The sequence below is a fragment of the Nannobrachium achirus genome, assembly GCF_963921795.1.
Source record: "Nannobrachium achirus genome assembly, chromosome: 3".
Classification (NCBI taxonomy): domain Eukaryota; kingdom Metazoa; phylum Chordata; class Actinopteri; order Myctophiformes; family Myctophidae; genus Nannobrachium; species Nannobrachium achirus.
In genome coordinates this window covers 60,772,249-60,798,802 of record NC_137812.1, presented here as the reverse complement: position 1 = coordinate 60,798,802, position 26,554 = coordinate 60,772,249, and the positions used below count along the sequence as shown (strand labels likewise).

Genomic DNA, 26,554 nt, shown 5'->3' with positions numbered 1-26,554 from the left:
AGTTGTGAAAATAGCCGATCTACAAGCACACAACATTGCAGGTGTTGTGTGCTTGTAGATCGGCTATTTTCACTAGTTTTGTGCGCTAGTCTTGTATGATGAACCAGGGCTTTACTTTACGAAAAAAACGTACACATTTGTAAATTGGGGATACTTGGTTTCTGCCCGACAGTGGCCATACAGGCACACACACACACACACACACATACACACACACACACACACACACACACACACACACACACACACACACACACACACACACACACACGCACACAGAAACACCTGCTGCTGCTGCTGCTGCTGCTACCCGCTTCCTACGTCAGCTATACTGTGATCTGATTAGTGTTTCATTGTCACGCCAAGCCTTCGTTCACACGCATCCCGTGCATGTTTGCTGTGTTCCGCCCTCCTCCAGCCGTGATCCTACCGGGAGACACGCACAGGGTGGAGTTCACGTTCAAGTCTGAGGTCCCGGGCATCAAGAGAGAGCTGTGGCAGCTCAACACACACCCCGTGCTGCTGGGCGGAGCCTCCATGCAGGTGACGCTGCGCGGACTGGCCGTCTACCAGGACACTATGGCAGAGAAGAGACACGCCATAGAGGTAGAGAGTACTAGAGACACGCCATAGAGGTAGAGAGTACTAGAGACACGCCATAGAGGTAGAGAGTACTAGAGACACGCCATAGAGGTGCGTGTGTGTCTGTGTGTGTGTGTGTGTGTGCAGGGGCGTCACAAGGGCTAGGAAAGTGGGACTGAGTTACTAGGGCCCAAGGTGGAGGGGCCCTAGTAACTTTAGCTATTGAAAAATAGCAGATATACAAGCTCACAGCGCGGCACCGAGTGCCGCGCTGCGAGCTTGTAGATCTGCTATTTTTGAAAAGTCGTGAAAATGTGCGCAAATCTTTGAATATATGTATTTTTTAAGTGAACATTTGTAACTCAAATTTTGCTTCTGGGGGGTCCCTGGAACTAAATATTTTGAGATGGGGGGGGGTCCTTCACATGAAAAAGTTTGAGCATCACTGACATGGAAACATAGGTTTCTTGGCACACATTTTCATGATTTTTCAAAAATAGCAGATCTACAAGCTCGCAGCGTGTGTGTGTTTGTTTCTTTGTGTGTGTGTGTGTGTGAGAGAGAGAGAGAAAAATCAAAAGCATTTACAAGCAAGTACAAACACCCACATGTTTTTGTAACCTGGTCTGCAAGACTGTGCAACAACAGCAAAACAATATACAAGATAATAAAAAAATAACCAGTAAGACTCCCTAATCGGGAGATAAGCGATACATTGCATGTATGGTGTCTGCAAAATGCAACCTCATTGTGGCGCTAGAAGAGGGGCATGTGAGAAACCAGAGGTGGAGGTTGTGGTTTGCCAGCCAAGGAGTGTGTGTGCAAAGGTTGGCATGGATAGGGGCAACGGTGCCGGAGATAAGAGTATAGGGCCAAAAGTGTGACGTGACATGATGAAAATAATAATACTGAACTGTAATTAAATGGGAAAAAAGAGAGTAAGAGAAGCAGTGCTGAGAAGGCAATCATTAACAATGGTTAGCAATATTGCATGTATTTATGTGGTTGCGTGCGTGCGTGTGACACTGTGTGCGTGCACATCCGTATGTCTTCAGATGGAGCTGGAGAGAAGCGTGGCTAAGAAAGCATGTGAGACGTTGCTATACGAGCTGCTGCAAGGAGTTCACAGCCCAGAGAGACGGAGCTCCCCTGCTGACCTGTACGTTACTGAAGAACAAGAGTTCCTCTGCAGAAACCCCAAGGTATACAGCAGAGCTGATGTGATGGATGGCATCTCTGTTCTCATTCCTTTCAGTTGAGTGATGATCCCTTTGTTTTGAGGCAGCAGGTTTGAGGCACAGAGAGTTCAGGAATAGCCCTGTTTTACTGTTTTACTCACATGTTTCACTCAAAAGCACATTTGTTACTCAATAAATCATGCATTCTTTTGTATTGTAATTTGTAATAAATTCAAGTGAATTGAATTACGATAGGCGTTAACCACTTTAGTTCTATACGACGAATAGCTAAAACAGACGATCAAGCTCGCAGTTGCAAATAAGGCAAAAAATAAATTTGGGAAAATAGATGCCATGGTTGAAAGTGGTTGAAAGTGGTACTCCTCATTTGACCGGACAGGAAGCCCTGGAAGCATTCCCGATTTGAAAAAACACGTTCTTCTCAACCTGAAAATGGGTCGTGAGAGGCCCCCACTAAGTCGCACATTGCGTTAATAAGTCTATTGTCTATTGGGAATCCCAAGTACTCTACTAGGCCCATTGTGAGCTTGTAGATTGGAGGTTAGCACTCGGCTAGGGTTTAAATGGTCAAGTCAGTTCTGTACTTAAATGCACTTTTGAGTTATTTGTACTTTACTTGAGTATTTCCAATTCCCAATACTTTTACTTTTTTACTAAACGTTTACTAAAAGTACAAATATTGTACTTCTACAAAAATTGTACTTTTACTCCACTATAATTATTTTAAAACTTTAGTTACTAGTTACTTTGTAGATTTTGATCATTATTACAAAACATACATTAACCACTTCAGCCCAGCTTGTAGATCTGCTATTTTCAAAATACATTTGCTTATACATTTGAAAACTTTAAATGGGACATTCTGCACAATGAGTACTTTCTACCTTTATACTTTAAGTACATTTTCATACCAATACTTTTGTACTTGTAAATTTTGAATTCCGGACTGCCGACCAAAATATGGTCGGCAGTGGATAAACTCTTCTGGTGCGCGGCTGGCAAAAAACGCAGAGAGCATATTCCGTCCCAAAGCCAGTGACGCCCCTGTCACTCACTTCCCGCACCGCCCTCCCTCCCTGTAGCCTGTTACACTAGCGTAGCGATCCTCATCATATTTTACGTGTCAACTCTATAATGGACAGGCGAAGGGTACTCGCCCTTGCTTTATTGGAAGGGGAGATGCAACAAGCTAAAAAGAGAAGAGTTTGGGTGCATGAGACTCTTGATCAAAACAAAACATCTCCCAGTCCCTTCCTGATTCTCGGAATGTTACGCCTTCGACTCACCCGATTGGACAGAGGGGGCAAACCAGAATCTGCGTGGAGAATTTCTTTGCTCCAGCATAAACGCAAGGTCTGCGCGGAGCGCAGATATCCTCCACTGACATGAAACCGCTCCCTTATCATTGAAATGCATTGGCGGAACGCGGATTCCACTCTCATAGGTATTTTGGTGTGAGGGCACCCTAACAGTGTAATAGTATTTCGATATTGCAGTATTGATACTTTTACTTAAGTGAAACATTTGGGTACTTTTTCCAACACTGCTCTCACCATCAATCCCACATTTCACATTATTAAGGGGTCCTGGCTGTCATTTGGTACATTAGAGCAGGGGTCTTCAACAGGGGGTCCGGGACCCCTAGGGGGTCCTCAGAGTTACTACAGGGGGTCCTTCAAATCCTTGTGTGAGAGAAGCTTTTTTCTTCTGTTTTATATTAACAACTTGAACCCTAGCGTCCATATTCTGAGAACTTTTGCCAAAAATAGCAGATCTACAAGCTCACAATGCCTCGCGCTGCAAGGCGTTGTGAGCTTGTAGATCGGCTATTTTCGGCAAAGAGCTTAGAGGGTAAAAAAGAGCACACTACAGAATGAATTGCAATGTATTAAGTATTGACAGTTCAAGTGGTTAAATATCTGAAAACAAAAATTGACATGAATCCAAAGTACACTGATGATTGTGCTGTCAAATGATGAAACTATATGGAATCTATGAAAAGGTTGTGGCGGTCCCTGCTTCATCTCTCAACTAATGGGTCTTTGGCCTGAAAACGTTAAACGGTTGAAGACCCCTGCATTAGAGGAGTGATTAGATTTGTTTGGTGAACATGGAGTACAACAGTATGAGGAGAACTACTCCTGAACTACTGTCTGTGGGCACACACGCACGCACGCACGCACGCACGCCCGCACGCACGCCCGCACGCACGCACGCACGCACGCACGCACGCACGCACGCACACACACACACACACAGCACACTGACCTACCTAACACATTCACATTCATCCAAAGCATAGAGATCAGTTTGACCTTTAATTGGTATGAATGGAGAAGGAGTACATCGTGATATGTTTCTACCATTATAGCCAGGGACCCAGAATGGGAGATGACCTGTGATGTCATGCCGTACTTTTTATTTCTGTTTCATCTATTAGTTTGGTTATTAAGGTCCACAGAATGAGAGGCCTGCTCTGCCGGAAACATCACTATCCCATCGACTTCACTATCGATATAGTAGATCATTGAAAATTAAAATCACTTTTTCGATTCAGTTACTATATCGTTACACTGAGCTGAAGTGTCTAAAAGAAATAGAGATCTATGTATATGTTAGTCCTTGTCCCTTTTACACCCATAGATGTTTATGCCCATATGTGGACATGCCCCAGTTTGTCTGTTTGTCTGTTTGTTTATACTGTATATGAAGCTGACTGATTTGTTTGAGGGTGATGCCATGACACCAATTTACTGTGTAGACAATACAGGACATATACATATCACTATATATTGTCGCTGTCGGACAGAAACCTCACATCTCCATATTTCCCCTTTTTCAAAAACGTATGCTTTATTTTATACAATTCATCATATGACTGTTGAACAGCTTTCGCCCAAGGGGTATTCTAATGTGTGACTTTCACTGCTGTCTGGACATACTATGACACTGCGAAAATTGTGTTTTAGCTGCAGTTCCACTTTGAACCAATAGAGGCGCTGAAGAGACTGTGGCAAGAAGTGTGTCCTGGAAGCGTCTGGAATCTCTCTGTTCACACACTGAGACAGGTAGAGTCCTTTGCACTTGTCCTTTGATTAGGAATGACACATGATCAAGGAACCTTTTGAAAGGAAAAGACTTGCTGGGCACTGGGGGATGCGCCATGATGACACTCATGGGTGACAGTTCGATTAAATACATGCCAGCTCATGAACAAACACTATTTATGAACGATGAGACCTTTGTCATATAATCTGTTCAGGAATATAAAAAAGACATCACAGGTTGTTTTATAATCACTTGCTGCTTTTCGGTGTGCACAGTACATCATTTTATTGAGGCATAAACAGCGGCAGATATCGTTTCTGCCTCAGAGGTATCGCGAGATTTGGTTGTCAGACAGGAAATGGTGGACAGTCTCGCGATACTTGGCACGTTTAGATGCGTAGGCTACTTTGTGCTCTTTGGATAACTGTATAGTGTACTGTACACATCGAAAACAGAATATACAGTATGTCTTCTTTTATTTTCCTGAGCCGAGTATTTTACAAAGGTCTCTATCGTTCAGAAATCCAGCCGGCTCTCATAGCCACCATTGTTATTTTATCAAACTTCCGTTGTCAGTTCCCCACCCAGTGCGACGAATTGCGGGTAGAGAAAATTGCGTCTATGTTTATGTTTATTAAAGCAGTGGTTCTCAAACTTTTTGGGCTTCAGTACCCCCTTTTCCTGAATCCAAGTACCCCCTTTAATCAACAACAACATATTGATTAGAAAATACTGACATAAAAGGTCCAGTTTCTATGTCAATATGTTGAAAATAAAAGTAAGTAGACTATTTTGTTCTATTCAGTAACAGTTGTGTTAGTCAAAATTCATACTTAATTTGGTTTAAAGCTTTACAGAGCAGCACGTTCACATACATTTGTCAATGTTTTAAACATAACAGTAATATAAATGTTTCCATGTTCTCTCAAGTACCCCCTGTAGTACCTCTGAGTACCCCTAGGGATACACATACCCCCATTTGAGAAACACTGTATTAAAGGATCCCCATTAGAGACAAGTGTATGAGTCTCTAGTCTTCTTGGCTGGAGTCCTAAATATAGCAAATACATGTAAAAAAAAAAAGTAAATATGTAAATAAATAACAGTTACATATCGCCCTTGCTTTGATGATGTGGTTCCCAGATTGCATATTGGCAAGATTTCTCTTGATATGTTAAAGCCATACTGTGTAAGATGCCCAACTAGTGGTCATTAGCCCTATAGCAAACCGCGGTCGCGTCCGCGTCTTTCGGACGTTTTTCGTACCTTCAGACCCCCGCGTCTGCCTCCACCTCGCTGAGATCTATCTTTTAAGGGGTCCCTTGTTCCTGTGCGTTCAGTAATTCCAGAGATACGGACTCCTTCACCCTGCCTGGTAGGCGAAATTACCTAGAGAAGGGATGGTACAAACGGGCGACAACAAATATGGCTGCCATAGCGACCCCACTTCAAGATGCGCTGTGATTGGCCGGCAGTTGTATAACCCTCGCTGTGATTGGCCGGTAGTGTGATGACGCAATTTTGGCGCGAGATCCGGTCCACGGCAAGGATCTCAGTTTACATACAGAGAAGGCTTTACAGGCTGAAATTCACGGCGCGGATCTTCTAAAACTTTTGTGATTTAATAGTTAGGAGAATTTTAAGATTTGTTTTATAAAAAAAGTTACATAGTACAACTTTAAGTTTTTTTGTTATGGATTGTAGATACCGGTAGGATGTTTTTCGGCAGAGCATTCCAAGTTCTATTGACCGATACTGTATATAACAGTAAGTTTGAGAAAAAAAAGATTTGGGTGCCATTTCTGTTCTTATTTTACCAGAAGCTGCTCCTCTGGTGTTGTACCCATGGTCAGAAGCCATTTGTAACAGTAGATCCAAGCTAGACGGCTTATCTATCTATAAATGCGACAAATCTCTGTCTGTTTGTTTGTAATCCGCGTATCTCGAGAACCGTTCGTCCCACCGGCTTCAGATTCGGCACGCGCGTTCCCCGCTGCGGCGCGGAGTGCAGTGCCGGGCCTCGGCCCGACTCGGCATGCGGTTTTCCCGAAGCGGCGCGAAACGTTCGGAATCTCCTTACGCGGAGCTGATTGTTAACATCAGGCTGTTCCTGAGGAAATCGGCACAATCGCTGACTCATTGTGACATCACTTCATAAAAGGCTCTGACATCACGTACGCCAGGAGTCAACAAAAAATCTCTGTGAATGTGTATGTATGTATGTGAATCTCGAGAACCGTTCTTCCCACCGGCACGCGCGTTCTCCAGATATGGGCATAAAATGAATCCCCGAATGCGGAGCTGATGTCTGACATCAGAGTTTTCCGCAACCGGTACTGTGTGTGCAGATATCTCCATATATTGGGGTTTGCATTAAAGGGTGGGGACAAAGGCTAACAGAAGGCAAACAGATGGTCAAAACGGGTCGATTGACTCATTGTGACATCACTTCATAAAAGGCTCTGACATCACGTACGCCAGGAGTCAACAAAAAATCTCTGTGAATGTGTATGTATGTATGTGAATCTCGAGAACCGTTCTTCCCACCGGCACGCGCGTTCTCCAGATATGGGCATAAAATGAATCCCCGAATGCGGAGCTGATGTCTGACATCAGAGTTTTCCGCAACCGGTACTGTGTGTGCAGAGATCTCCATATATTGGGGTTTGCATTAAAGGGTGGGGACAAAGGCTAACAGAAGGCAAACAGATGGTCAAAACGGGTCCTATGACAACATGACAACAGGTATATTGGGGTTTGCATTAAAGGGTGGGGACAAAGGCTAACAGAAGGCAAACAGATGGTCAAAACGGGTCCTATGACAACAGGTATATTGGGGTTTGCATTAAAGGGTGGGGACAAAGGCTAACAGATGGTCAAAACGGGTCCTATGACAACAGGTATATTGGGGTTTGCATTAAAGGGTGGGGCAGGCATAAAATGGACGCAAATAGACAGATATCTCCATATATGGGCATATGGGCATAAAATGGACCCAGAACTATATCTGCAGTGATCTCCATATATGGACATAAAATGGACGCCGACAGACAGACAGATACAGATATCTCCATATATGGGCATAAATGGACACAGGCAAACAGATGGTGTGTGTGCAGAGATCTCCATATATTGGGGTTTGCATTAAAGGGTGGGGACAAAGGCTAACAGAAGGCAAACAGATGGTCAAAACGGGTCCTATGACAACATGACAACAGGTATATTGGGGTTTGCATTAAAGGGTGGGGACAAAGGCTAACAGAAGGCAAACAGATGGTCAAAACGGGTCCTATGACAACAGGTATATTGGGGTTTGCATTAAAGGGTGGGGACAAAGGCTAACAGATGGTCAAAACGGGTCCTATGACAACAGGTATATTGGGGTTTGCATTAAAGGGTGGGGCAGGCATAAAATGGACGCAAATAGACAGATATCTCCATATATGGGCATATGGGCATAAAATGGACCCAGAACTATATCTGCAGTGATCTCCATATATGGACATAAAATGGACGCCGACAGACAGACAGATACAGATATCTCCATATATGGGCATAAATGGACACAGGCAAACAGATGGTCAAAACAGGTCCTATGACAACAGGTATAATGGGGTTTGCATTAAAGGGCGGGGCATTCATTCTCTATTTACATCGTTCCCGAGTTGGCCAGGTCGCCGACTAGACGCTGGGCAGTGCCGGGCCTCGGCCCGACTCGGCATGCGGTTTTCCCGAAGCGGCGCGAAACGTTCGGAATCTCCTTACGCGGAGCTGATTGTTAACATCAGGCTGTTCCTGAGGAAATCGGCACAATCGCTGACTCATTGTGACATCACTTCATAAAAGGCTCTGACATCACGTACGCCAGGAGTCAACAAAAAATCTCTGTGAATGTGTATGTATGTATGTGAATCTCGAGAACCGTTCTTCCCACCGGCACGCGCGTTCTCCAGATATGGGCATAAAATGAATCCCCGAATGCGGAGCTGATGTCTGACATCAGAGTTTTCCGCAACCGGTACTGTGTGTGCAGAGATCTCCATATATTGGGGTTTGCATTAAAGGGTGGGGACAAAGGCTAACAGAAGGCAAACAGATGGTCAAAACGGGTCCTATGACAACATGACAACAGGTATATTGGGGTTTGCATTAAAGGGTGGGGACAAAGGCTAACAGAAGGCAAACAGATGGTCAAAACGGGTCCTATGACAACAGGTATATTGGGGTTTGCATTAAAGGGTGGGGACAAAGGCTAACAGATGGTCAAAACGGGTCCTATGACAACAGGTATATTGGGGTTTGCATTAAAGGGTGGGGCAGGCATAAAATGGACGCAAATAGACAGATATCTCCATATATGGGCATATGGGCATAAAATGGACCCAGAACTATATCTGCAGTGATCTCCATATATGGACATAAAATGGACGCCGACAGACAGACAGATACAGATATCTCCATATATGGGCATAAATGGACACAGGCAAACAGATGGTCAAAACAGGTCCTATGACAACAGGTATAATGGGGTTTGCATTAAAGGGCGGGGCATTCATTCTCTATTTACATCGTTCCCGAGTTGGCCAGGTCGCCGACTAGACGCTGGGCCGCCCGAAGGGCGGCCCAGCTTCTAGTTAGTTATAATAATGTTACACAGCTGCAGTAAAAGATTCACAGATACATTAATTTCTGTTCAACCATTAGCCATGGCAGATTTTCATGCATATAGCATGTAGCTCACGACCAGATTACAGGGCAGTATTCTAAATAAGACAAGACCAAAACATTATTAACTGATTTCATTATGAAGGGAGTGATGAAAGCAGAACACTTCATAGCCATACCGATTCCTCTTCCCTTTTGACGACAATATTATTTATAGGTTTAGACCAACATAAAGAGCTATCAGTTACTCCCAGAAGTTTTAATTTGTGTGATGCCAATTGACAACACAATTGGCATCACACAATTCACAACAGCCTTTGTCTTAGAAATATTTAATACCAACTTGTTGCACGCAATCCATTCATAAATGTCTGTTAAGGTTAAGGTATCCTTGCACATACTGGAAAGCATGTGTAAACTGACTGTGTCCTCTTCTGTAAGACTGAAGGAATTGTTGTGGGCTGAAGAAGACACATGTTGTGATGGTGTTTGTTGTCGTGCAGGCAGTGTTGTCTCTACCTGAGAAGCAGCTGGACTCGGCTCAGGACAGCCTAACTAGAGACAGGGGTCTGTGTCAGCTCAACTCCCTGCTCCTGGAGCTGTCCAGACCACCGCTCCAACGCACACCTCTGACATCAGCAACAGTAGGGTGAGATATGCATACGGACATACACATGCACACAACTCATTCCTCAAGTCTATCCTCAACCATAATCAAAGTACACTAACCACACCACGTGTACCCAGTAACGCAACATACAGTATACGTGTCCATTAGGTTACGCACGTGCGCGCGCACGCACACACGCAACGCACGCACGCACGCACTTTAATTCATTATTTAGAGCCACAGTTCAGACAAGAACATACCGGTACAAAAGTTCAATATAAAAGATATTACTGTTGTTTAGCCTTGCACCACCAGTAAATGCTATTGCACATGAATCCATATGCAATATCTCCAGTACTTTAAGCGGAGTTAAACAACCAGCCGGGGTTAGTACCACAAACGGACCCACCTCTGGGGGAGGCCAGCCCTTTAACCATCTCGGAGCACAATGTGCGTTCAAGCATCTGAACACTCGTAAGGCGGCGGGATCCAAGGCCACGTCTTAAAAGCATTTTCAGACCAGCTGGTGGTAGTCTTCGTGGTCAACTTCAACCTCGGCTCTCGCTCTCCTAGGCCAGTGGTTCTCAACCTTTTTAAGCCGCGACCCCCAAAATAATCATATTTTAACTGGGAACATTTTTGTATAAAACGGTTGGTTATATTGTGAAAATAGCCAATCGACACGCTGCGACGCGTTGTAAGCAATTTCTGCCTCTAATATTTTACAATTTGGCCATTTTAGAGGTCACATTAAAATGTCCTTAAATTGTCACTTTAGAAATGTGCAGATACCCTCTAGACTAGAGAGAGAGAGATCCACCATTCTGCGTCACTCCAGACTGATATATGACATCATCAATATGTCAGTTATATTCATGGGGAAGTGTTATTAGATCCTAGCTAGCTGTTTTCTTCTATTCTATGAAATGCAGTTTATACATTTGTTTTGAGAGATGCTTATTAGTCTAAATGTCATTTTCATGGGCATGTCATACTATTACTGTTGGTACATTACCATATTGTCTTAAGTCACAATACATTTTCTATTTTGCTCTCTCTCTCTTACACGCACGCACGCACGCACGCACGCACACACACACACACACACACACACACACACACACACACACACACACACACACACACACACACACACACACACACACACACACACTCTTTGTAGGAGGCAGCTGTGGAGGGAGCTACTGGACAGAATGGCTGCTGAGGCTGTGAGACTCAGACAAGTACTGGGACTCCCAGAGAACAATACATGGACAGAACAATCACAGCACCCAAGCAACACTGATGCCTGTGAGTCACACGCACACACACATGCACGCACGCACTCATACAAAAAGACAATATAGTGACGCAGCACACAGGTGTATGGACATTATCACCCACATGTTACTGTTTATAGGGAATGTTATATTATTTTATCATTCATTATTTACAGCGCAATGGTCTGGATGATTAAAACGAAAGCGTTTAGGCAGAGTGCCCTGTTCACTCCCATGAGATACTAGCTAACCATTCTCAGACTGAACACAGAGAAGCAAATTGTAACTTTTTGTTCGTTCTCATTGTATTTTGGATATTCGATAGTGACTCCATTTTTCTAATGCCATATTTACAGTATACTGCCACAAACTTCCCATGCAAAGTGCTAGTCTAGCCAGTAGCTGGCTCTGCTCTAAGAGACCCCATCTGATCATGTTGTCATGCTCGTTTGAGCACAGGTAGAGAGACGTGTTTGGGAAGGTTGTTAAAGGTTATGTTATTTTGTTGGCTGACACCCAAGCCTTACAACGTTTTGATATCGCCGACATCTGGTCTCCATAGTTTGCTTTCAAGCAGGAATGGGTACATGTTAACTTCGATGTCTGAATCCTTCCTATTGCATCCCACAACGCAGCAGTTACGACCCATTGCTAAATTTGGGGCGACAGGCAATTTAGAGATAGAAGAGAGAAGGTAGTGTACTGTATTGTACACTGTCCCACACACCACTGTCACAAGGTGTTGCTGCTTGCTCGACAAGAAGCACTAGAACTACAGAATGATATGATCTCACATGCATCAAAGATAGACGTCACCATCCCCGTTCATAGCACAGTAATAGGCTAAAAGTACAAAACAGTACTGTACACACACCACCACGCACGCACGCACGCACGCACGCACGCACGCACGCACGCACGCACCACACACACACACACACAAACAAACAAACGCACAAATACATACAGGTATGGTAATATGGTTGACCATACATGAAAGCTAGATAGCTTTTTATTTTTAGATTTTTATATAAAGCTTTTATAGGTGCTCAGTCTACCGCCGTTGTTCTTTTCTAGATTGATATTTCTATGTATTTGATGTATTGATGTATTAGCTTGCTATATGTTTTGATGTACCGGTAGGCCTATTACCTTACTTATATGTCGCTCTGGCTTAAGAGCATCCGCTACATGCTAAACCTGTAAATTGTAAATGGTATCTACCATCTATATATGGTGTATGTTATATATCACTGAACTGTGATGTGATCTAGATTCAGAGGACAAGCTCAAGAAACAAGAGAAGACTGAGAAAAGGGGAGGGATGGCCACTGAGGAGGAGAAAAGAAAGGAGACAGAAAGGAGCTTCCAAGTCAGCGAAAGAGAAATTGACCGAGGTTAGAGGAAGACTGTGCAAAGTGTGCATGCATGTGTACAGGATGTGTATGACACAACAATGCCATCGCATGCCACAGGGTGGCAGCAGATAGATATATAAGGATATTGATTAAGAACATGAGCATGCCTCCATGCCTCTGCATATGTTTGTAACTACATTTCCAGTGTTCTGCATCCCACATCAAACCTGTCAGTCAGTGTCGGGTGGAAACCTCGTATCTCCAAGTTTCACATTTGTACATTCTTTCACAAGTAAAGCCCTGCTTCATCACACAAGCTGTCGCACAACAGTAGTGAAAACGGCAGATCTACAAGGACACAACGCACACAACGCCTCGCGGTGCGAAGCGTTGTGTGCTTGTAGATCGGCTGTTTTCACTAGTTTAAATCATTTTTAAAATGATAAATACAAAAACAAACGGTTTTGGACATACAAGTTTTCCACCCGACAACGACGATAGGGTCATCCTGATTACTAATCGTAGGCTCATTAAGCTCATAATAGCTCACAGGAAAATGTTAGACTATATTCTACATTTGTATTGTTCTATGAACAGACATATTATTATGAATGAATCACTTGAGGCCTGTGTGGAAAAAATAGTTTATTTATTTATTTAGTTGGTTAGAAAGAAATAGGAAGGAAAAAATGAATACATAAATAAACCATGAAAACGCCATGAAAACAGAAGAAATTCAGTACACTGCAAAATCCTGTTAATTTAGGCACTTTAATCCTGCCTTCTCTTTATTTTGGGCATTACATTGACAAATAATAATATTAATAATTAAATGGGAGTTCTACGACGCATAGCAAGCTTGAAGATTTCTAATGTTTTTGGAGACTATAAATAGGCCTACTTAAACAGACTCCTGAGTCTGAAAAATTATCTGTTCTGATGTTATTCCTCTGCTGTCTCTCTTTCCCGTCTGTCTCTCTCATGGCGATTGACTCATAATTTAGATGAGTACAGCCTATTAATTACTGGGTGCCATGGTAACTGAACAATGTGTGAGAATTGCACGCCTGCTCTCCGCCTGTGTCCAGGGTGTTGTATTCATGGTGGCACCTATAGAGACCAGACATCATAATAATCCAAAACCAGTGGTGTAAAGTCACTAAGTACATTTACTTAAAGGAGTAGTTCACCACTTTTCAACCTGTCTTCATATAATAGGTCCTCACTAATGTTCATGATAAAATATCACAATTTATTTCTACTCAGCCCAAGTCTCCTAGGAGAGCTGTGGGAAGTTCAGAATCCATCGTCTTGTGACATCATCATTTTCCAAAAAAATAAATTATCAATATTTTTGAAAAAAATATTTAGATTGTTATTATCGCGAGAACAATGGCTTCCACTTTAAAATTGCAACTTTTCAGGAATAGAAAGCCTGCGGTTTCTATAAGCTGGATTGCAATCGATGATGTCACAAGACGATGGTTTCTGACCTGCCCACAGCCCTCCTCTGAGAAAAGAAAAAGCTATTTTTGAGTGAGGACCAATTATATGAACATAGGTTGAAAAGTGGTGGAGTCCCCCTTTAAGTGCAATTCTCACTTTACTGGAGTTTTCTAATTTTCAGTACTTTTACTTCTACTTCTACTTCTTTACTAGTACAGTTACTATTTGATTATTATTACAAAACAATGAAACATACATTACCCACAGTCATATATACATTTCAGCCTACAAGGTCACAATTGTGTTGCATTTTATACATTTAAAACCTGAAAAACAGGATATTCTGCATAATGAGTATTTAGTGTCTACTTTTGGTTCTTTATACATTTTGATACAAGACACCTCAGGGCGACAAGCGCCATGTCTTGGCCATCTGGCCAGTGATGTATATCAGACAGGTTACCCATATATGGAGACACTTGGCTGGTACCCATATATGGAGATCCAAGTACTATATATGGAGATATGCCGTGAGAGCCCAAACATGCTTACTCAGTTATTCGTTATGTGAAAGTCCTATGACGTCTATGACATCTGACATCATACATACAATCCATTTTATGCCCATACATGGAGATCTCTGTCTGTAGAACCAGCCACACAGATATGGGCTGTCTTGGCCATCTGTCTTGGCCATATATGGATTCTGTTAGTGTGGTATGTGGCCGATGTGGCCTCCATATATGGGCATTCCCATATGAAGTCCTGTTAGATATGGGCTTAATATTGATGACATCAGGGAACTCCATATATGGGCATAAAAGGGATTCTGTTAGTGTGGTTCCCCTGACATCACAGTGATGTCAGAGCGTGTTGTCAGAGTGGCAAATCCATAGACTGTAAAAAAAAAAGTGTACAAGACGGAGTCATGATGTGCCGTTTCACAATACTTTTGTATACTTTTTCTCAAGTAAATTTTGAATTCCGGACTTTTACATAATAGAGGATTTCTACATTGCAGTATTTATAATCACAAAATGTAAAAAAAAAAAAAGTACTTCTTCCACCACTGAACAAAACTATAACATGATTGATTTCTGTCCACGTCACAGTCACAGCCACACTGTTCTAACCAGGATTATGATGATGCAATGTCTGTGTGTCCGTCTGTCCACCGGGGGAACAGGAGCGCAGCAGGAAGGCTCGGGGAGGGTTGGAGGGGGGGAAGCATCTCGGGGGGAGGCAGGGAGAGAAGGACCAGTCTAAACAGGTCTCCTCACTGACCATAGAGCAGCACCCCCGCACTGACCACCTCCACATCACACCAGAAACCATGGACACATACAGGAGACTTCTGCACCAGCAGGCCAGTGTGTGTGTGTGTGTGTGTGTGTGTGTGTGTGTGTGTGTGTGTGTGTGTGTGTGTGTGTGTGTGTGTGTGTGTGTGTGTGTGTGTGTGTGTGTGTGTGTGTGTGTGTGTTTGTTTGTGCGCGTGCGCGTGCTCGTGTTCGTGTGTTTGTGTTTGTGTGTGTGTGTGTGTGTGTGTGTGTGTGTGTGTGTGTGTGTGTACACGTTTTGTTTGTGTATTCATATAATTATTGTATTATGGTGGTAGTAACTAGCAAAACATGCTGACTCTCTGTATTATCTATCTATCTATCTATCTATCTATCTATCTATCTATCTATCTATCTATCACAGGTGCATGTTCTGATGGGAGGTCTGGTGGACTCTCTGTGTGACCTGGTGGATGACATTAAAGAGGGATGTCTGTCAGAAATATGATGTTTTTTTTTGTATTTGCATGAGCGGGGATATGAAATGTTTTTATTAATGTTTGAAAATCAAATAAAAAGATTGAAAACTATCTATCTATCTCTCTCTCTCTCGCTCTCTCTCTCTCTCTCTCTCTCTCTCTCTATATATAGCAGGGGTCTTCAACGTTTTCAGGCCGGGGACCCCCAAACTGATGGGGAGATGGAGCAGGGACCCCCTACCACCTCGTAGGGTGGGGGGGTCGGGGCTACGACATATAAGACATATAAGTTACAGCGAGCAGGGTGGGCCGTACCACTACCATTTCTAAACATACTAGGCCTACTTATAACTGAGAACCAATGTCAATAATATCAACAATCTGTCAATTGCATAGTAATCATGTATTCAAGCTATTCAAAATGGATAGAATCATGATTTATTTTTTAACATAAATGTGAAAAAAAACATTTTTTTAAATCTTTTTTTTTTTTTAAGCAATAATTTCGCGGACCCCTGCAGTACCTCCGCGGACCCCCTAGGGGTCGCGGACCCCCTGTTGAAGACCCCTGCTATATAGGTTATATATATATATATATAGGCCTATATATTAGTGGTGTCCAACGATTAAATATTTTAATCGCGATTAATTGCATGATTTATGTAGTTAATCGCACGATTAATCGCAAATAAGTCATCAGCTTTTATCAGGTCACAATGTAACTTAGAGGGATATCTTTCAAGTCTTTTGTGGCCCTATTAACTTGGGAGTGGAAATATTTGCTGGATTTATGCAAAAGTATGTCAATATTTTATTGGAAATCAATTAAAAACCTGAATAAATCATAATGGTATTGCATTAAACAGACTGCAGCTGATGGGTATAAGGATCTGCTAAATTGACTTAATATGATTACTGTTGTGTCCACCTTTATGCTTTATTTATACTTTGTATTGTTTGTTACATCAACAGGGATGGACCTTGTAGCCAATATAGCCGATATTGTAGTAATGTTTGTAAATATGCGATTAATTGCGATTAAAATAATTAATCGCGATTAACATAACGGTGAGTTAATTGCGATTAATTTAGTTAACTCGGACAGCACTACTATATCATATATCCAGTATTTTTGTAGTGTTACTTTATCACATGAATAAAAATGTCTAAAATAAAACGTCTAATGTCTTAAATCCAAATTTATGTTGCACTTACGCGCACGCACGCGCACACACACACACACACACACACACACACACACACACACACACACACACACACACACACACACACACACACACACACACACAGTGCACGCACGCACACACACACACACACACACACACACACACACACACACACACACACACTGACGGCGCGCTCATATCATCATTCACCATCATCATCATGGTGGGTTAAAACGGGACCGCTGACTCCGCAAACCACGCGTGCCCGCCCCCGCCGCTCTTTCGCACCCCGTGCGTTGTGTGTATGTATGCTGTGTAGTGTAGGTAGGTACATGCGTGCCTGTCCTGGCTGCCTGCCTGCCTGCGGCCCAGCCTGCCGGTATGTTGTGCGGTGCGGTGCCTGCGTGCTTGTGCAATGTGCATGTGTGTGTGCGGGGTGGGGGGGTGTGCGAGTGATTGAGTGAGAGATGAGCGGCTCTGGCGTGCACGCTGGGTTATCCTTGTCCAATGCGGATTTCACGAGTGGCCGCTCGGCTCCCATCCTCCTCCAGCTGGGACTGCACGGCACTAGCCTGCTGCTAGGCCTCCACTCCAGCATCCCTGCACCGGCGGACTGGCAGCCGTCCACCTCGCTCCCTTCACGGATCTTATTTGAAAACGCCGAGGTGCTGATGCTGCGGCGTTCGGGCTTCTAATTTTGCCGGACATCGGAGGGAGTGAGCGGTGGGTTTATTTCAGCTGGTTGGTCACTCTACTGATCGTATAGTGGATTCCAGCGGACAGGTCGACGCTGTATGTGGAGTAGGAGAGCTGAAAGAAGCAGAGATGCGCGGTGCGGAGGACAGGAGATGAGTGCTCACGGTAAGCAGTAGCACCGGGCAGGCAGCATGCGGTAAAAAATATAAATAAAACAAAAATAACATTGTGTTTTTGTGATTTTCATCATTTTTACTGTATTCCAAAATTCAGCCTACAAATATATACATGATTTACAGTGTTTGGGACCAAGACAAGCAGCGTTTTATTTAGGTTATAACACATTGGCCCATACTGTTTAGTGCAGATTGTGTCCATATTTTCCTGAGGGCTCGAACAATGCGTTGGCCTTGGCTTGTGTAAGAATGTACACATGGACTGTCTGTGTGCACTACAAGGTGAGTGCACTCACTGCACTGTACGAGGGGGCGTGTGTGTGTGTGTGGGTGGAGGGCAGAGGAGGGGGTTCAGGCCCCCTAATGTAGCCTACTGTACTAAGTACAATTTTGAAGTATTTGTACTTTACTTGAGTATTTCCAATTTAGATACTTTTACTTCTACTCCACTAGCCTACATCTCAGAGGCAAATATTGTAGCCTACTCTACTCCTACTACTTTTACTCCAGTTATTTGAAAACTTGAGTTAATACTTTTTTTTTTTTATATTTTGTTTTTATTTTCAGTTTTCACAAAAGTACACATACATACAACATACATACAATACCCACGTACGTCACTGCACTTTAAAACATAATAAAAATAAAGGTACAAAAAAGAAGATACAAATAGCCTATACTTAGATTTTTATTATTATTACAAAACATACATTAACCACTTCAGCCTTGTATACAATTTTGGCATTTGAAAATGGCTGATCTACAAGCTCACACACTGTTGCTTGTAGATCTGCTATTTTCACATGATTTTTATCCACGATTTTCCTACGCCCCATAGTGCATTGCGCAGACGTTTGCACCGATCTTCCGCCGCCGATTTACAAGCTCACAACGGGTTGCATCTGCGACGCGACGTGAGCTTGTATGTCTGCTGTTAAACCCGGAAGTTTGGTCCTGATAGTCTCCAGTAAACCCCCGGGGAAAATTGTGGATACATTTGAAAACTTGAAATTGGACTTGAGTGCATAACGAGTACTTTTACTTTTGATACTTTAAGTAGACCTACATTTTAATGACAATACCTTTGTGCTTTTACTGAAGAACATTTAGAATTGTGGAATTTAACTTGTAAAGCCTCTTTCAGACCGACTCCGTGAAATCCGTGTGAACGCACGCATCCCATTCGTTTCCAATGGGAGCATGCGTGACAGTCCGTCTAGTGCGATGCGGCAAAGTTCTCGCTGATGTCCCATATCTGACGTACTGGCACAACAGATCTAATTTAAATAACGTTTTCTCACCCAACTTCATGCAAATCTGGTCCGGACCGTCCGTGAGATCCATCAAGCCAATGACTGCAGCGCTGCTGTGCGTATGTGGGAGATGACAAGGAAGTGATCCAAGAGAAGGATAGAGTCCGCAACCCAAGGAAGTGATCCAAACCGTGTGACTGTCAAACAACAACAGCACAACCAAGACTCACCTACGTGATTGGAGCCGTTGCGGACTGGTGGCGGACAGAATTGCGTTCTATACGTTTAGACTGCGTGTCCACGGCGTTGGTCTGAAAACACTTTACTGACTGACAGCCAGGCTAAACCAAGGCTTTTCACGCGCGTCAGTGCGTACGCGGGGCGTGCGAGCCTTTGGAAAGATCCAATATATATCAATAATATTGGCTACACCAGGCTCATGGATAGCGCGAGGCCCCGCATACGCATGCTGTAAAAATAGGATTGGTTCTATTTTGTACGTGTGCGTATGCGTTTTGTACACAAACTCCCTGGTCTCTCGCACATATACTCCCTCCTTGGTGTAGCCAGGGGCTTTTCGCACACGCACAGACAGCGCACGCGTGCACACACGTTTTCTGGTGTATAGCCCGGCCATTATAAACACACACCGGCTGCGGACGGCGCACAGATGTTTTTCACCGCACGGCAAACGCCTGGAAAATAGAACAGTGGCGCATCGGTGCGGCGGGCGAGGCATGGACGAGCACCTGTGCGCGTCTGACACCGGCGGTGTGGGTATGTTCGTTGAAAATAATGGGGGCGGCTGTTTTGATGCGTGCTGTCCACAGCCGGTGTGTTTCCCCCTTTAGGCCTGAGTAAAAAATGTGAGTACCTTTTTCCACCACTGGTAGGCTACTATGCAGAGCCAGAAAACAGCAGCACGGAAGCCCTGGTATCACCACCTGTCAAACGCACCTGCCTGCCACATGCACATGTTCTAAGCAGCGGTGATGTGATGACGTACTGTACGAGACCCTGGTACCACCACGGCTCTCCTCTCTCCTCTCCTCTGCTGCACACTAGGGATGGGACGATAATCACTATTATTGATTATCGTGATAAGAAACACTCGCGATAATCATATTGTGCAGATTTAATTTATCGTGAAATCGTCCTCCGTCATGCACTGGGATCAATTCACCTCTTATTTGCTGAGCTGCATATCCGGTGCCACTTAAACCCTCTATAATTTGTAAAAGGGACCTGTAAATAAAGTACTTGATACAGTCTTTTTTTTCACTCTTTACCAAATCTCTTGTAGATATGCTATTCTTTGGCAAATGTCCTGACCCAGGATAATGGATATTGGGGATATTTAGAATTTATTGCGATAATATCCTAAATCTATTTTCTCATATCGTCCCATCCCTACTGCACACAGTCCAGATGGGAGGATGTGGTGGTGGACATCAGTCACTGCAGAGCACAGGAGGCTGCTGCTGCTCAACTCAGGATGAATTAAACCACAACATGGTTTTCAACAAGCAGCTTTTCACTGTGGATTGGGACATTCAATTCTTATAAAGAGCGGTGGACTTACTATTTATTTATTCATTTATTGGTAACCAGCCCACTCGCCCTTATTCACACTCGCCCCAATTTCTTCAGCCGATCTCACACAGACCGCTCGGTGGGGCGGTTCTTTGTTTTTACTGAGGATGAGGTTATAAAGAAGTTTAGAGTTAGACTGCATGAGGTTACTGAGGTTACGATTAGGAATAGGGTTAGGTGTTGGCACCGTTTCACAGAGGTTAAGGTTAGGAATAATGTTAGTTTACCAAGGTTAGTTTTAGGAATACCAGGCAGTCAGACCGGTTTTCTGTTCCGCCGGATAGATGCCCGAGGCGAGTGTGAAATTGGGAGAGAGGACTGGTATTGCATTTATTGGGGGGCATGATGCCACTGTAATTAATTTTCTTGTAATGCCATTTCTTCTTCTTTTGTAACACACACACACACACACACACACACACACACACACACACACACACACACACACACACACACACACACACACACACACACACACACACGTATCTTTCACTATGGTATTGGAATTGTGGTAATTAACAGATGGCTCATAATAATTACATGATGAACAATACCAATATGTCCATGCTTTTGGTGGTGATGAAAAAGCTACATTAACTCCAGCAATTCTGTCTGTCTGTCTGCTTGTGTGCACGTGTGCATGCATGCCTGTGTGTGTGTGTGTGTGTGTGTGTGTGTGTGTGTGTGTGTGTGTGTGTGTGTGCGTGCGTGCGTGCGTGCGTGCGTGCGTGTGTGTGCATTTGTTAGACCACAGAGCCAAAGATGATTTGGCAGAAAGGTGATACTGATTGAAGTTGCTGATCTTTTCTTTCATTTCTGTGCCCTTCATTCCCTCTCTCTCTCTCTCTCTCTCTCTCTCTCTCTCTCTCTCTCTCTCTCTCCCGTTCATGCACACACATTGCATGCACGCACACACACACACACACACACACGCACACACACACACACACACACACACACACACACGCACGCACGCACGCACGCACGCACGCACGCACACACACATTGAGAAAACAAGTCCTCTTCCTTCTTGTGTTTGTATGTTGTGCAGTTCTTCAGCTCTTCTTGCTGAGGTGTGTGTTTCTGCAGGACAACACATTCTATCACTCAGTGAACTGAATAGGGCCAAAAAGGAGAATTAAAGCAGACATTTAAACAGGCAAGGCGCTATTATTCACGGGGTACCATGGTAACAGGACACTGTGAATAACAGTGAAGGTAGCCATACACATAGTGATAACAATACTACTAATAGTGGTGGTAAAATACATGGAATCCTGATTTATGCTAAACTGAGAATAACTGGGTAGCTGTTTTATAGTTTTACTGTTCATGATGATACAGTACTATACATGACTAGGGATAAGACGATAAGCGATATCATCGTTTATCGTGATAAGAACACTCACGATAATCGTACCGTGGAGATTTAATGTATCGTGATATCGTCCTCTGGTACCACTTAAAAACTCTATAATTGGTAATAGGTACTATAATATACGTACTTGATACAATCTTTTTTTTCACTCTCTATCAAATGTCTTTGCCAAAACATTGCTGATCTACAAGCTCGAGCTTGAAGATCTGCTATTTTTTGGCAAATGTTCCGCCCCAGGATAATGGCTTTTGATTATCGCGATCGTAAATTGTGATGTCTTTTGTGACAATAATCGTGATATGAAATGTTCATATCGTCCCATCCCTATACATGACATGGGCCAGGCAGCTGTCTCTCAGCCGTGTAGGACAACAATGCAACCCATGAATAGTAGCCTACTACTTGTTGGCTCTACCACCATCCTCCAAGTGTCGCAGCTGGATTTGGTAGGTTACAGCTCAGTGACTAGAGTCACAGCTGGATCGGTAGCGTTACAGTTCAGTAGCCACTAGCCAGTGATTAATGACAATGAGTCACAGCTGGATCAGTAGGAATACTCTACAGTAGCTTTGGTTTAGTGGGTTAATTGTGGAAAGCGCTCAGACACAGGAAGATGAACAAGACTTGAGTACTTAAAGATGAATTCCCATGTGCTCACAGAAATATTCAGAAGGGAAATTAGGTTGTTGAGAGAGAGAGAGAGAGAGAGAGAGAGAGAGAGAGAGAGAGAGAGAGAGAGAGAGAGAGAGAGTCTGTTGGCCTGAATAAACCTACCAGACAGTCTTGTCGGACATTTGAGTGCTAACATTCCTGCCTGACCTATTTCTTTGTAAGGTATACCCCAACTAAAGTTGTGCCACTCTATCACTCGGCATCTATTCCATTTCTTTTGTTACACTCATTCTAAAGCAGAAAAGAAAACAGCGTAGAAAACTTGATAGAATCCAGTTAGTTGACTTAAAGGATAATTATTTTTTTGTAAATCTTTTGTATTCTTCCCCCCCATCCTTTCTGGGCGTATGAACTGGTGACTTTACACATACTCAATTAGTACTGGTTGAACCCTGTCCCAAAGCCCACAGCTCACCCTATGACCTCTGTCCCGGAAGAACCAGCAGAGCTTTAAGGCCTTCCGACTTCCAGTTCAGAAAGGCTTTCCAAGGAGAATAGGGAACCACTTTAGATTATGAAGCGAGTGGAACAGAGTTATCAGCGAAAGGGAAATCCTCGGCTAACCTTTTTTGTTGGTAGCCAGCAACCACTCGATGGGAATTAACGGATAGCGGCCAATTAGGCTGGCTTCCCTTTTTACAAGGAGTGCTGAAGTAGACATACTTTGCTTTTGGGGTTTATTAGTACACATAAATTGCCTCTAATTTCTCTCTCATTATGCCTCCTGTCTTGTACACTGCAACCAGATTGATGTGCTCTCTCTGGAGTTGATCGCCTCCTTTACATTGAACCACCGAGCTACACCTACTGCCAAGTTGTGCCAACCATTTCTGCATTCTATTTTCTTCCTTTCTGTGTCAGTTAGTAGCGATGGAGGTTGTTATTTTTTATTGATAATGAGCACCTTATCGATCCTGCTTATTGATCCAGGCTTTTATCGAGCCCACTATTGAGCGTTTTCTAATATTTTGTGGATAGATGTGAGATGACAAAATCTGAACAGAACTGGTATCTTTTTTTATTGGCCAGTTGTGAGTTTGTGGCTGGCCACTAAGATTAAATGAAGATGACAACAAAATATTTGCCTATCATTAAAACAACCATTCATTAATGTGCAATAAGTGTTGGATGACTTTATATTATTAATATTGCTGTAATCATTTCTTGATCGCTTCTTGTCTTGATGGTTTAAACATGACGGCATATGCTCGATAACAGGCTCGATAAGCCCAAAGCTCATTGATACCGGGTCTCAATAGATTTGTTATCGAGTTTGTAATGGGCTCGGGTTTCACTTCCTTGGTACTCTCTCTCTCTCCGGTTGTGAAAGTAACAGGACATTTACTCAAGTACTTTTACTATACTTGAATATTCAGTACTTGACAGACATCTCGGCACAAATATTGCACTTTTTACTCCAGTACAATTATTTGCAAACTAGTAACTTGATTTACATTATTATCATAAAACATACATTAACCAATCAAAAATGGTCGATCTACAAGTTCACAACGCTTCGAAATGCAACGCAACGTGAGCTTTTAGATCTGCTGTTTTTTTTGAGCGGTGGTCACACCGTCTCCATAGCGTGGCCGTGTGTGTAGGTATGTATGTTTGTTTGTATGTATGTATGTATGTGGGTGGGTGGGTCTGTATGTAGCCTCAAGCCTGTGGTGTAGTACCTTTTCTGACCACACATGTTAAGGGAGGGGCGCTGTTGTTCAGGCCAGGCCAGAACAGGCACACTCACACACACACGCACGCACGCACACACACACACACACACACACGCGCACAGACTCCACCGCTCAGTTCACACGGGTGTGATTTTTTTATATATTTTGATGCCAATACTTTCGTATTTAAAAAAAAAAAGTAACATCTTAACTTTAAATTCTTTTTGAATACTGGACTTTTGCTTGTGACAAAGTAGGCTATTTCCACAGCACATTGTGGTATTGCTAAAACCAATCTGAGTACTTCTTCGGCTGCACTCACACTGGAACGCACTAAGTTGTGTGAGAGTTGTGTCAAAGTTCTGTGGTTGTCAAAGTTGCATCAAAGTCTCTTCCAAAAAATAATACATTTCCCACAATGCTTTGCGGGAAGTGGGCGGTTCCGCTTGAGAAGGAAGCACATGGTATTTGGCCATGTAGTTCTTTTGGAGTTGTCATCGGGTGAAGGCAGAGTACCTGCTGCTTTTTGGTGACACATAAAATGGATTTACAAGCTCACAGCGTGCCACCATGTGACACGTTGTGAGCTTGTAGATCTGCTACTTTAGGCACTTGAAGTACATTCTAATGCCAACACTAATACTTTTACTCAATACATTTTGAATTCCAGGCTTTTACTTGTAACAAAGTATTATTTTGTATGTTTCAGTATTGATACTTTTATTTAAGCAATGAATTTGAGTATTTTTTCCACCACTGTATAAAGCTTACATTTTATTATGAATAGCACATTCAATCAATTGCATCTGTGTAGGCATCACTGTCACCATGTATGACATGTAAAGAAATATTTGTAATATTCATTGTTATTGTCGAATGCTTACTGTGACACACACTTAACTTTAATTTGTTTATAATATTTTTCGTTCTGAAATGGAGGTTTTATGTCACTGCAGCAACCACAGGACTCTCACTAGACTTCAAACCATGTGACTTCCATCCGCAATGCATTGCGCTGTCTCTGCCCCCCGCCTCCCCCACACAACTCTCACACAACTTAGTGCCTGACTGTCTGTGGGAAGCCGAAGGAAGTCACCACTGTGTGTGTGTGTGTGTGTGTGTGTGTGTGTGTGTGTGTGTGTGTGTGTGCGTGCGTGCGTGCGTGCGTGCGTGCGTGCGTGCGTGCGTGCGTGTGTGTGTAGCGTTGTCACGATATGACATTTTACATGACGATTAATTGTCACTCAAATAATTGCGATTAACAATTGAATTGTGTTTTTGTCGTTGATAATTACATTTCTGTTTGGCTTTTAGGCTTTGAAGTTGCACATGGCAGATATGACAAAGAACCTAAATATACAAAGAAATTATGAACATATTTGACAACTTTCTACTTAAAAAATAACATTGGTGGTGGAAATAGCCGATCTACAAGCTCACACCGCGTCGCGACGCGTTGTGAGCTTGTAGATCTGCTATTTCCAATATTTTTTGGAGCTGTGTGCAGCTCCCTATACGTGGCTGTGTGGGTCTGTCTGTGTGTCTGTCTGTGTGTCTGTCTGTGTGTGTGTATGTAGCCTGACTTCGGCGCGTAACTAGTGCCGCACCATTTACGCCACTCGCGCAATATATACATCAAAATGTGCGGCTCGGCCGGGAATGGTGTTCTATTACCTTTCGTTCCGATCCGCCTTACCATGCCGACGTAATCGGCAAAAAACAACGCTTAATTGTCCCCATTGACTTATAATGGGACAATGCAAGAAATCACTTTCAAGTATTTTTCTCTCGTAAACCATAGGAGCTACAGTTTCAAACCTCGGAGAGGAGATTCATAATGATTTTAAGAATGAATAGAAAAATAATTACATCACTCGGCCTCATGGTGGCGCTATAACGGCCCACTTTACGTTTTGCCCCGTAACTCTTGAACCGTGGATCGGAAAATTAAAATTCTTTTTTCCCTGGATTCCTTGGGT

General features: G+C 43.2%; 1 protein-coding gene across 1 annotated transcript in view; it reads left to right on the top strand.

Moving 5' to 3' along the window:
- The window catches only part of mycbpap (mycbp associated protein), a gene marked incomplete at both ends in the record, with an annotated part of 32,089 nt that extends 14,263 nt beyond the window's left edge, over positions 1-17,826 (top strand). Inside the window, 8 exons of the mRNA XM_080722701.1 lie at positions 419-606; positions 1,638-1,784; positions 4,751-4,849; positions 9,998-10,143; positions 11,285-11,415; positions 12,659-12,756; positions 15,375-15,554; positions 17,683-17,826. Coding sequence (XP_080578827.1) covers positions 419-606; positions 1,638-1,784; positions 4,751-4,849; positions 9,998-10,143; positions 11,285-11,415; positions 12,659-12,756; positions 15,375-15,554; positions 17,683-17,826 — 1,133 coding nt within the window. The remainder of the gene's footprint in view (positions 1-418; positions 607-1,637; positions 1,785-4,750; positions 4,850-9,997; positions 10,144-11,284; positions 11,416-12,658; positions 12,757-15,374; positions 15,555-17,682) is intronic.
- Positions 17,827-26,554: the final 8,728 nt, after the last annotated feature.